Here is a 12,309-nt window from a genome sequence, read left to right as displayed (position 1 = left end):
CTGTCTCCAGACAAAAAATAAAATAAAAAATAACAAACCAAAGATCCACTATAAATAAAACAAGTTGAGCCCAACTTTCTCCATTTGACAGTTTTCATAAATGTACCAACAAGACGAGAACTTGGTAGTCTTTGAAAACAAACATCTGTCAATTAATTACTGTGGACTTTCTAATGTTGAGACTGTGATCTAGTGACACAGACAGCCACACACCACTGCAAGCTTTTCAGACGGGTTATCTGTTGGGTTTCCTCATTATTTAGTGTCGTGATGTGTCACGGCTGACTGTTGGAAGCAGAATAGAGGCTTTGTGCGTGGAGATTAAAGAACGAGCTAGCCGCTGTTGAGCTCAGTGTGTGAGCATTCACTGTGCCACTGATAAGCAGCTTTAATTTGTCAAGTGAAACCCAAGACAACAGCCAAAATAGGGGATGTAGAACTTGTTGGCTTCCTTGAGATGTTTGTTACGACTGCATGCAGCCACACGTAGCGTGGAGACGTAGGACAGATCTCACTCAGGTTATTCTTTTTCCTGCAAGTTGCAAGGGGGACTGAATAAATTCACTCTATAGTAATTGAAAGATTTAAAAGCATTTTAGCCCTATGTTTAACAGTACCCACTAAAAATACAATAATAATAATAATAATCTCACTCTATGTCTTTCACTTTATTTCTCTCCTCATGTCTTTTGCATCATCAACATTTTCTTAATGCTCTTTAATTGCTGACTTTATGTAAAACTGACTTTCAGCGCCCCAACAGGTTGTGCAGCCTTCAAGTTAATTCACAAGTTTTGAGATTTTAATTCAAATTGTAAACCAGTATAAACAATAAGCAGTTTCAGTTCTATCCCAGTGGGCTGTGTGTTCAACATGGTTGAAAAATGGCAGACATGCACTCCAGCAGAAGTCTTAGCCCTTGGATTAGGATTAAACATCCGGCTGATATAGGACTCGGAGCCTCCGAATATAGATTATAAATCTCTCCTATATGAATCCGTTCATTCGAAACATGACACGCCCTGATCCCTGCTCACAACTCTGGTCAGTCACATGAAGAAAATTATGTGTTAATGAAGGAGTTCATCAGTTGATTTAAGCATCTCACACACTGAGCGCGTGCTCATGCCCTTTGGAAGTGTATCCTTTAAAGTTTCTCATTTGTCCCGTTTTCATCCTCTCTCCTACCCCTACCATTATCCTCATCATTACTCATTTTACACGTTATTTCTTGTTGCAGACATATTGCCCTTCTTACACATGTTTGTCTGCTTAAGTTTGGGAGATTCTACTCTTTTTTTTTTATTGCCAACTGGAACTGTGTCGACGGCATAACTACAAATGGGAACATAACAGATGTTGCAAGAGTAGGATAAATTGTGTCTAAATATTTAGAAAGTAACATGTCTCTGTGTCAAACTGACTGGAAGCACGGAAAAAAATAAAGAACAAAATAAAAAAGTTACTGTCAATTTAATCATTTCGTAGAAATAAGACATTTCATCCCCCTTTGCAGCATTTTCACCTCCGTGTAGCTCCACTTTTCCACCCATCCTTACTTAAATGTTTGGCCTCCCTCTTTTTTTTTTGTGCCTCCAGTAATTCCACTCATTTCCCTGACTCTAATCTCTTCTCTGTGTCTCTCCATCTGTGTTCTGAAACAGGTTAGGTAATGGGCTAACCACCTGGGTTAAGATGTAGGTTTAGAACAGCTGAACATCTGGATGCTTCACTGCCGAGCCCCCCCCCCCACCCATCCCCCCACCCCCGACTGACTCGTTCCACTGCCAAATGATTGATGGTGAAATAATGCGGCGCTAGACCATTGCCAATGAAGATGTGACCTTAATTTAAATCAATTCACACACTTGGTTAGTGTTGGAGGCAGAACTGTGTGTCAGCTGTGCACACATGTGAGTGCACATTGAAATTAATCCACAATAACTTCATGGCCAGACTAAAGAGGTGCTTACTGAAGATTAAGTGTCCTAGTCTGCCACCTCTTGGAGGACACTCGCTACGCGCATCAATACAAGACGGTGCATTTTCACGCACATGTTCACTTCCGTCCACGCGGTCACACACTTTGTTCGTCGCAGCCCTTCAAACATTATAGTGCTCAGAGCTCGTAATTTCTTCACAGTGGGGTTTTCAAGGTTGGCCGTAACCTAAAGGAGAGATAGATTGCCCGTGCTCGTGCGGGCGTCCATTTGCAAGCGCATGGACGTGTTAGAATTTGGCAGGGAGTTGTTGGCACACACCAACGTGAGGTCGCTGTGACACATGTAATTGATCGATATCTGAAAGATTTATTGTTGACCGTGACATTTGGCGAGTGAAAATTCAGAAGAGTGCCGATTGGGGATTGGCTCTGATTTGATTGATACCAACGCCATTATCGATTCTGCTTATGCTTTCTTTCAGAAATTTTATTGAGTTTCAAAACAAGAAATAAGAAAAAATAGGGAATTGGCCCCTGGGTCCTGACCAGCAATGCTCTTCTGAGACTTGTTGACCAGAGATGTCGAACCCATGGCGTGTGTCATCAACAAATACCTCAGCATGTTATGTTGGAGATGTTGTCGCCCTTGCTTGAAATTACGGTGCTGCATAAATTGGACCTTGCACTGCTACAATTACTTCCTGGTGAAGTGAAGCCACACAAGAGCAGTTTTGAAGGTCTGAATGGTGGCAGTGTCTGATTTCACCTAGATAATCCATATGCAGTCGGTGGTTAACACCCAGGTAGACTGCTGGTAATCTGTGACAAAACGAATCACACGTATTAATTATGCATCACTTTGAGCGTTGGTGCAATGTCGTGCTAGACTGTTTACCAAACTGTGAAGCATGGGGGTCTTTGGGGATTGATACGGTTTGAAACCAGCCAAAAGTTGTCCTAGTTGTCAATTTCTTGGTATTTCTCAGACTGGATTCATTTTTCCGAATCGTTGTCGCTTATTTATGTTGTTTTTTTAATCTTGCTTTGTTTCATTATGTCAGCGCTTTTGCACTATTTCCTGATTTCATCACAGTCGGTTAGAATTCGTAACCAGAATGCTTGTTCTTCACCCAGCCTTTTCTAGTTTATAATCTCAAGGTTTAAACTCATCAAATGCATCGGGAAAACATTTGTCTCTATTATAGTTCTCCCCGTACAATATCATTCGATCTGCATCAGAAAGGCCCTAGACTTGTCGTGGTGTTGACTCTCCAGGCCTTCAGGGAGCGGTGGTCTGTCTGTGGTTTCTTTGTGCAGCTCAGTCAGTACCCCCTCAGGTTCATAACTCTGGTCTCTCTGTCTCATTCCGGGATCAGTGCCCTTTTTGTGTTTCAGACCTGACAACAGAGTTAGCTTTTAGAGATTATGATAGCATTTTGGATGAAATTAGATTACGCTATGCAATGAAGGATCCATTTCAGTGCAATGGAATCTAATATTAGCGTTTTAAATTCTTTCTTTCAAATACAAGTCTCAAAAGAAAGAACCAGCCGGCAGCATGTTATTTAATGTTCAGTTAAAGTGAAGTGGTTGTCTTTTTCACATCTGTTCTAATATTCCCAGTCCTTTTGTCGCCACTGCCCATTATTTATTCCTCGGGATTTGCATTACGTAATTCAGAAGAGCCTCCAGTGTAGCTGGGGCCCTTTTAAATTACGTAATGCGAATCCACTTCCTGCAGTATGTCTAGCATCAAGATCACTGGTGTGAACAACAGTTGGTGAAGCCTGTTACACTCAATTCGATGTGTGGTGACATCATTTTTGGATTTCCCAAAAGCACAGGAGTACTATGACGATGTTTGATTTAACGAGTAAGGCAGATTACCTTGGCAGAAAGAGACCGATGAACAAAGCTGTGATCGTTCCTCCGCCTCTGATATGTGAGCTGGGAAGCAGCTGAGCCTGGACGGGTTTAGCTGGCCACGTCAGGGGCACTAAAACACCCTGATGTAAGAGGTGGTCATTTAGTGCTCGGCCAAAAATAGCAATCCTGTTTTGTTTTTGTTTTTTTTGTTTGGGTGGATGTCTGAGAAGTGTGTGTGAGAGAGTCACGATGATACCTCAGGCTGTCTTTTTGTGGATAGTCTCATCTGAATGCAATGACCCAGTAAAGCTACTTCAAATGGGGCACCATTGCATAGCTAAATTTCCGAGCATTCATTATTCCGAGTGTGATGCCGAAAGAGAAGAAGGTAAACGTGCTTAGATGCCAGCCCAAACAAATATATTTTGGGCTGCACAGTTGGAACAGATCAGTTTGCACCAATCACCTTCTACCTGTTTATTTGGCCTCACTTGCCCTCTACCAAAGTTACACGAATCCCACCATTTGTTTACCAACTCAGAGCTGAGTTAGTTTTGAGACTTATTTCTCTACAATTCTCTCTTTCACTGCAGCTCAGAACCAAAATGCTGAAAGTAGCAGACAAGAGGGGGGCTAGAATATATGTGGAGGTTTGGAAAGGCTTGTAAAGGGATAAAGGCATTATTTGAGGATAAGAGGTGCAGCGATACAGAGAAGAAAAAGGCAGGATAGAGGCGTGCAGCAATAAAGACGCTGAAAGGGAGGAAATATGGGAATGATCTACTTTTGACTTTCACTTTATAGATTTGCACATGACATTTAAAACTGCCTCTGTCCTTGCAACATGTAAGTGTGTCTATGACGCTCTGTCCTCCCCATTGACAAAGGATGATGAATTGCATCACACAGATTACAGATTATTATGACCACACCGATGATGGTTTTAGGTGCATGTTTTACCTGTGAAGTTGAACATTTAACCGGTTTGTCCTCCTGGACTACCTGCTCTACAGTCATACTTCTGCCAATATGGAATTTAATTTATTTAACAGATTTTTTTCAATTTGACAAAAAACTCTGTTTGTCTCTAATAAAGAAGCTTGGGAGTTGACTAATTTGTTGGACTTGAAATCTTTGAGTGATACAAAATTTTCTGGGATTCTGTCTGGTTTATATAGAGCTCTGGTGTGTCTGTGTCATTTTCTTCCTACCTTGCAAACACTAAGTAATTTCCTTGACAATTATGCTGAGCAAAATTATCCCTAATCCTATCCTAGGTAGCTACATCTACGTGATACGAAGGCATTACTGTTGTTGTCAGGCAGTTTCTCAAACCATCTCTCTGTCCTGATGCTGTCAATTCTTAATTGTTCTTCCAGTACAACAAAAATCTACGAGTCCCGTCCACATAAATTTAACATTTTTCTCCATGAATTCATTCAAAACTTTTACATCCTAGTCTAGACTTTCTCCCGTTACAGATTGAAATGATGACACATTCGTGGACAGGCTGTCTCTCCACCAGTTTATGCAAAGACGAGATTATACGGACAAAATTTACATCTGTATGTGTCTCACATTTTTTAATTTCCTGCCCATTCATATTCACAAGTATCTGCCACATGGCGCACCTGTCCAATATTCTTCTGATAAATGACGATGTCAAGGAAACACAGATGGAATTAGCCCGATCTCAAAGGAGACATTGTGAATATGTAAACTGTATTAATTTTAGTCCCTCGGGGACACTGAGGTGCACAGAAGCAGCCTTGGTCTGGTTATTACTGTGAGCTAGGACTAATTCTATATGCAGACATCCTGTGATCCTGCTGGAGAACAACGTTCTCGTGAAGTTTGAGAGGAAACACTCTCAATGACCTGTTAGAAAAAAAAGGAGTGTGCAATGCCACATCCTTTATTATGCACACCGGCTAGTGTGGGAGCTGTGGTCTTACTCTCCACTTACAGGTCTGTCGTTTTTATAGAGGTGCACAACTATTTGAAGCATTTTTTAAAAATATCTTTTGTCTGAGCTTTTTAGCCAAGCTGTTATTTCTGTGAATAACGTCAGTGGCAAAGATTGTATAGTGTATAAATGGTAGTAAAGGCACATACAGGGTAAGCAGGTGGTCAGAGCCATGGGACAGAGCTGAACACATTTAGCTGGGAGGGGGTACAGATGAAACACAGAACCAGTCTGGCCCCTGAGCCTGTGAGATGGGTCTGATCATCACAACACACCTATCCATCTCAGTATCTCACGCTGATGTTTTATTTTCCTCATTGAGCCGCTGGCTTAGTTTGTGTAATGGCCCGTTGAGCAAAACTTCAGGTTCTCCTGATGACCTCTCTCACACTGTGTACGTGTTTGTGGCTCTGTTTTGTACGAGCCCCAGTCATATTTGCACTGAGTAAAAAAGTGCAAGTCACAGTGATTATTTTTAATCATGAATATTAATGGGCCGGCTGCAATTAATGGATGCAAAGGTTAAGGCGTGACATTAAAACTTTGCCTTCAGTGCGTCAGCTTCTTTCATTCATGCTTAACTGACACATTCACCAGCTCCGCGCTTTTCAGCTCCTAACCTCCAGTCAAATCCATCTGCAGGTGAACAGCAAGGCCATTAAAGTTTCACTCACTACCGATGAACCCAAATAACTGGATCCCAGCGTGCTCCCTATCATCTATTGCAATGTCACCACAGATGAGTTTGTCAAGGGGACGTTTCATATACCCAACAAAATCTGTGCTGCTAATCGGATTCTTTCAGAACATAAAGAGTGAGGAAGGATTTATAAAGAAAAAAAGGTTGAATTGGAGAGAATGACTTAGTTCTTTGTTTTCCTTTTGTTTTTTTTTTGTTTTTCCAGCAATGCTGTCATCTGCAACCATCTACATTTATGGACTGTGACACTGCCTTCGAGCTGTGTGTGGGCTGTTGGTTTGTGTGTTTTGTGTGACCTTCTGAAGGAGGCTGGATAATCATATTTTACTGTATTTTATTTTGATGATGCCCACAGCGTTAGATACCAGTTTGAGTTGGGCAGCTCATATTAGGATGAATTGTTCTTTGACCTTCTCTCTATTTATGGATATTACCTTTAAATGTTTGACCTTAACACATGAAGACGTATACAGTACAATCCCTGTTTTACCTGTTTTTTTTTTTTTTTTAGTGCTGATCAATAGTTTGTTTAATTCCACTAACACACCTGACCTGGACACAGTGATGACCTCTGACATTTCCTCTAATGACCCACATTATGTTAGAATTGGATGTATTGATCTGTGTTTGTTAATCTTCATTAGCGTGTCAGTTCAACATGCACACACATGTTACACTGTTATTCACACTAATTTTCTTCTCTTTAGCAGGAAACTAAGATCAATACTAGCAAAGTTTGCAGGTGAAAGGTGAAATGCCTAAAGTGACATTAAGAATAAACATACGGTTTAGTGCAAGGATGTCAAACTCGTTTTAGTTCAGGGGTCACATACATCTGAAGTGGTCTCAAGTGGAGCGCACCAGTAACGTAATGGCATAATAACGTATAAATAACGACAGTTGTGAATGTTTCCCTTTATTTTAGCGCAAAGAAGAACATAGATTATAAAAATGTCATTTCACAAAACATTATTTGAACAACCCGTCATTTTTTAAGAAGCATAAGCTCAATTTCAGCTCTTTGCTGCCATCTGCTGTTTAGTTCTGGTCTCTATGTTGCGTTATATTATGTCCTCAACATTTACTAAAACAATGTGAACCCTAGTGGACAAAATAGTAACAGCAGTTACTTTTATTGAAAAACTGCAGTTAATGCTTTTTTAATGTAGTTTTCGCACTTCCTACGTCTCCCTCCTTCCCCTTATCCATTTCAAATTCCTCCCATGGGGCCGGGTTGGACACTCTGGCGATCTGGTACTGGTCCACAGGCTGCATGTTTGGCACCTCTTGTTTAGCGTCAAAATCAACATAATTGTTTTATATTTTTGATCCTACTGGCGTGAATGTGCTTTAGATTAACAGCAACTATGGGAAAAGACAGAGAAGCTACATCATTAATCCTCTAGACCAGACGTCATCAACATTTTTCAGGCCAAGGACCCGCAAACTGATGGAGGGATTAAGTGCAACCTCTATTTATCCCTTTACTAAAATATGTTCATATTCATGTTCATGTTGATTAAAGTAATTTAAAATTGTGGGGGGAAATTTAAAAAAAAAGAAAAAAAAAATGCACTACCTCCACGGACCCCGTAGGGGTCACGGACCTCCTGTTGAAGACCTGTGCTCTAGATTCTACCCAGTTCATCTGTTGGTGCCAGTATAGTGAATGGGTAAGAAAGACGATTCTAATAAAATAATGGAACAGCAAGTGTTTACCCTGAATTAAAACATCCAGCGTAAAGAGTAGGACTATAAATAAACATCTGCTATATTTGAGCCCTTACTAAATAAGTTCACAAACAACAATCAACAAGAGGCAAACTTTTTTCTTCTTCAAAGTATACCAGAGCTTTACCAACATCTTTTATATCCTGTTCCTTGAATAAAAAGACATTTTTGGAAAACAGGGATAAAAACCGAATTTGTGATGAACAAATGACAGATCTTGTATTCGTCCCACTCCCTTTAATTCCCTTTTTCATTCCCCCTGCTGGAGTTTCTTCATGGTGCCTCCCGTGGTGTTTGAAAGATGATACCTTCATGCCAGCTTCTCATATTAGCTTCATTAGAGAGATGATTAAAAAAAAAATCAACAACTCACGAATCCATCCCTCCTTCCCTAGCGTACGCCACACACGGTCTGTTTATGAATTCAAGTTGGCACAGTGGTTTATTTCATTTGAGTATCTGATTCCTTCTGAACACGGTTTTATGAGACGAGCAGCAACAGAGAGTGAGCTTTCAATTCTTCTTCACTGACTTTATTAGTTTAGTTGTGTTTGTTCAGCCCCAGTTCACATTTCACAGTAATAAAACGCAGGAAAGATGCAGGAGGGAGGCTGGCAGGGCAGAAGCTGTAGTAGAGGCTGTCTCACAGTTTGTGTGCACGTCCATATTTGTGCAAATATGAGATTTACGGCTCGGCCGTTCTGCCTCTTGATTTATTAAGACTGTGTAGAAACAATTGGACAAACAGCCTTTACAACACTTACACCGTGTCCGTTCACGTCTGTTTACAAACAGAAAGACAATATAGTGCAAAATGTGTCTGTGGATATGAATGTGTCTGTGGAAAGCAGTGAATCACTCAGTGGTCCACAGAAGGACGTGGAGGATGGATGGGTGGATGCACTGGTGGGGAGAATAAACTAATGATCTATTAATCAGAGCGCTTGTGGCTCCTCGGGAGGCGTGCGTGTATTTTGCTGCGCTGAGCAGCTTCTTGCGACTCCTCTTTCTCTGACCTCGGGCTCAGTCCTGCCATAACTCTCCTCATTACAGCCTTAATGGGCCAATCAGCACCACGCTAGGCCAAAGGCGTACTCCTCTCCTCTTCACAGCTTTACAAGGCTGTGTCTGTAATACTCGCCTCTCATTTCTTATTCATACTATACATCTTCGATTCTTACCTCGATCCATCATTTCCCAGTAGATTATTTACTAAGTGTTTAAATGTGGAAGGTGACTTTATCAGCTAAATTCGTGTGCATTAACGCGACCGCAGATGCTCCAGGGGCACTATATGCCAACGGCTCTGTTATAGACATTAGCATACAGGTGACAACATTCTGTTATAATTTATGACTTAATGAAGTTTAAGTTTAAAAAGACTTGTTGAGCCTGTGAAACTCTTTCTAAAATCTATGAATTTTTTAAGAAAAACCCTTTAATTTGGCTGATTTAGTCCATAAGGATTCAGTTTGTCTTGGCCTCTATGTGCATTTCAAATAAGCAAATGGAAAACCATAAGTTGCAAATGTAATAACTTTATGATCCAATATATTTTTTGTCTGTTAATCACATTTTACTTAATCGAAAAATTGATACCTTTTATTCGTTTGCTTGTGTTTTTTTGTTTTGTTGAGGTAAGAAGGCTCAATATAGCTACAGCTAAAGAGCTAAAGTTAATTTCCTGCATTTTGTTGCCCCGCCTGCAGCCTGTAACCATCAACGGGGAGTGTGTAGTACCTGGGTCTACAGCTGGTCAGCTAACATAGACTCAGTACATAAAAATAGGTCAGAGCCATCTCTATTTCCTCAGGAGATTAAGATTGTTTAATACCTGCTAAGAACGTGACATAGATGACCTGCTGTGACATCAGATTTGTGCTGCGACGGTTTGAACTTGTTGCACTCTTTGTCCAAAAGACTCTCAACGCTGGAGTGCGACAGAGATTCTGTCTCTTTAGCTGTCCCTTCATTTTGGCATAAATGGACCGTTCTACCTGTGTGCTGCGAGTGATGTAGAGGATCAATAATGGTGATGAGAGCTGGGCCAACAAACACATTATCCTAATTACCCAAGACCTTAAAACTACACCAATTCACAGTCCCGCTGCTCTTTCTGTGTGTGTGTCACAGTCAGCAGACGAATACGCAGATGTCAGCACATGTTTATTTATTCATTATTCTTCAAAACTTCTGCCTCAACACATACTCACCTTCCCCTTACATTATACTGTGTTTATACCGAACTTTACAGGGTGAACTGTAGAAACTTTTCGGGCCAGCCTCAGCAGAGGGAGTGTGTGCAGTGTGCGGTGCGTGTGCTTAAAACTCTCCCAGGTAAATTATAATCTGGCTACCAGCTGGTGCCAGCAAGGGAAGGGTAAAAGGTTAGGGAGACCATTAAAGCTACTCTCTGGATTAGAAGGATACATGAAAACGTTCCAAGGAAACGGATAGCGAAAGCCAATACACTGATGGCGTTTTAAAAATACCTTGTCTGGAACACCGGAGCTAGATTTACGGTTTAAAATGAAAGAAGAAAACCTCCATTCTCAGTCCATACGTCAAGCACTGACCTTCAGAAACGGTTATGGCTGGAAGGGTCTCACATACAGTATGTGCTAACCGTGGGTGGGAGACAGTGTAATATCAATTCTTTATTTTGTCACACAAACCTCTGTGCTTAAATATTGGTTGTTGTTTTTTTTTAATTTTTATACAGATGTTGCAAATTTAATTTAATAAAATACTGTATCACACAAACCACATCTGTTTTTTCTGCTTTCTCTCCAGGCTCCCTGCAGGGGGAGTACCAGCGGAGGCTTTACAAGGAGCTGCTGGCGAACTACAATCGATTAGAGAGGCCTGTGGTCAATGACTCAGCGTCAATCCTGGTGGAGCTGGGCCTCACGCTGCTGCAGATCATAGACGTGGTGAGGAAACTGAATTCATTCGAGTTCTTTGCACGTATGTGGCTCGGTTTGGACAGTGCAGAGTAGAGAAGGTTTACCACATGATCACACGATGGCGGCTTAAAGTCCCACAACACAATCATCACAACTTATCACAACCAGTGGAATAGTGCAGTGAGTCGGCCAGATATGGTAACTGTTTCCTGGGTCTGGAGGATGTTTGCACAAAAAATGTGGAAGAAATTAAGTTTGACAAATAAAAACCGTTAAAGTCTTAAGTAGATCTCTAAGCTGTGTGTGTGTTTAACGCTGTGGGTATCCATGCAGTGAGTAATACATCCAGCGGCAGGGCTGTACTTATGAAACATGTTAAATGGTGGCGTGATGCACTTCTTCCGTTTAACTTCTGTTACATAAGGACCCACTGGACCGAGGCGCATACTGCAATAAACACTTCACTATCACACGCATGCACACACCGATGGCTTTGAGATGTTTATACATTACATTTAGTGCTATAATTTAGCCGCTGTCTGCCTCAACTCACACCTTTCAGGCCATAATTCCTCCCTCTCTGACATTTCATTGTAAGAATCCAGTTGTTTTGCATACCTACAGTCCTATTGAAGTACTTTTGGGTTAAATGTTTAATTCATTTTTCCCATTCACATTTTTTCTCACGTCTAGACTGTAGACAAAACAAAAGCTCAACAAAAGCTGATGTCTTGCTAGAATTTCTGAGAGTTTTACACATTACCTTCCTCTGTCCTTCAGATTGTGGCCCAGAGATTAGTCCTGGTCTAGTATCTGTAGAGACTTTTTAAACTAGGTGTGATTTAAAAAAAAAAAAAAAAAAAGGACTTTGGAAAACCAAACACAGGCTCTGTGCGCATTTGCGAGTCAGTTCGTCTCCAGAGAGGAAACAGTTCAGGGAAATGTTAACGAGTTAACTGAGCTGCGTTTTCTACCAGCCAGATGTCTGCTCTCATTTGTCAGAACAGACAGATAAGACGGTCTGTGTGTGTTGTGTGCTCTTCCCCCAGGGCTACATGGTTTTCACAGACGGGCAGTTTGTGAAATGTTTGTCTGTGTTGTTTTTAGTTGTTGCCTTCTCATCTGTCGGAAGAAGACAATAGAGTTTATTTGCAGATTTACTTCCATCCAGCAGTTTAGGTAAAAACTGAAGTGAAAG

General features: G+C 41.0%; 1 protein-coding gene across 1 annotated transcript in view; it reads left to right on the top strand.

The window, feature by feature from the left end:
* The window catches only part of LOC125008451 (neuronal acetylcholine receptor subunit alpha-7-like), a 32,656-nt gene that overhangs the window by 1,089 nt on the left and 19,258 nt on the right, over positions 1–12,309 (top strand). The window contains exon 2 of the mRNA XM_047585716.1: positions 10,999–11,138. Within this exon, the coding sequence (XP_047441672.1) occupies positions 10,999–11,138 (140 nt within the window). The remainder of the gene's footprint in view (positions 1–10,998; positions 11,139–12,309) is intronic.

The sequence above is a fragment of the Mugil cephalus genome, chromosome 5 (assembly GCF_022458985.1).
Source record: "Mugil cephalus isolate CIBA_MC_2020 chromosome 5, CIBA_Mcephalus_1.1, whole genome shotgun sequence".
NCBI lineage: Eukaryota > Metazoa > Chordata > Actinopteri > Mugiliformes > Mugilidae > Mugil > Mugil cephalus.
This window is presented reverse-complemented; position numbering and strand designations above follow the sequence as displayed.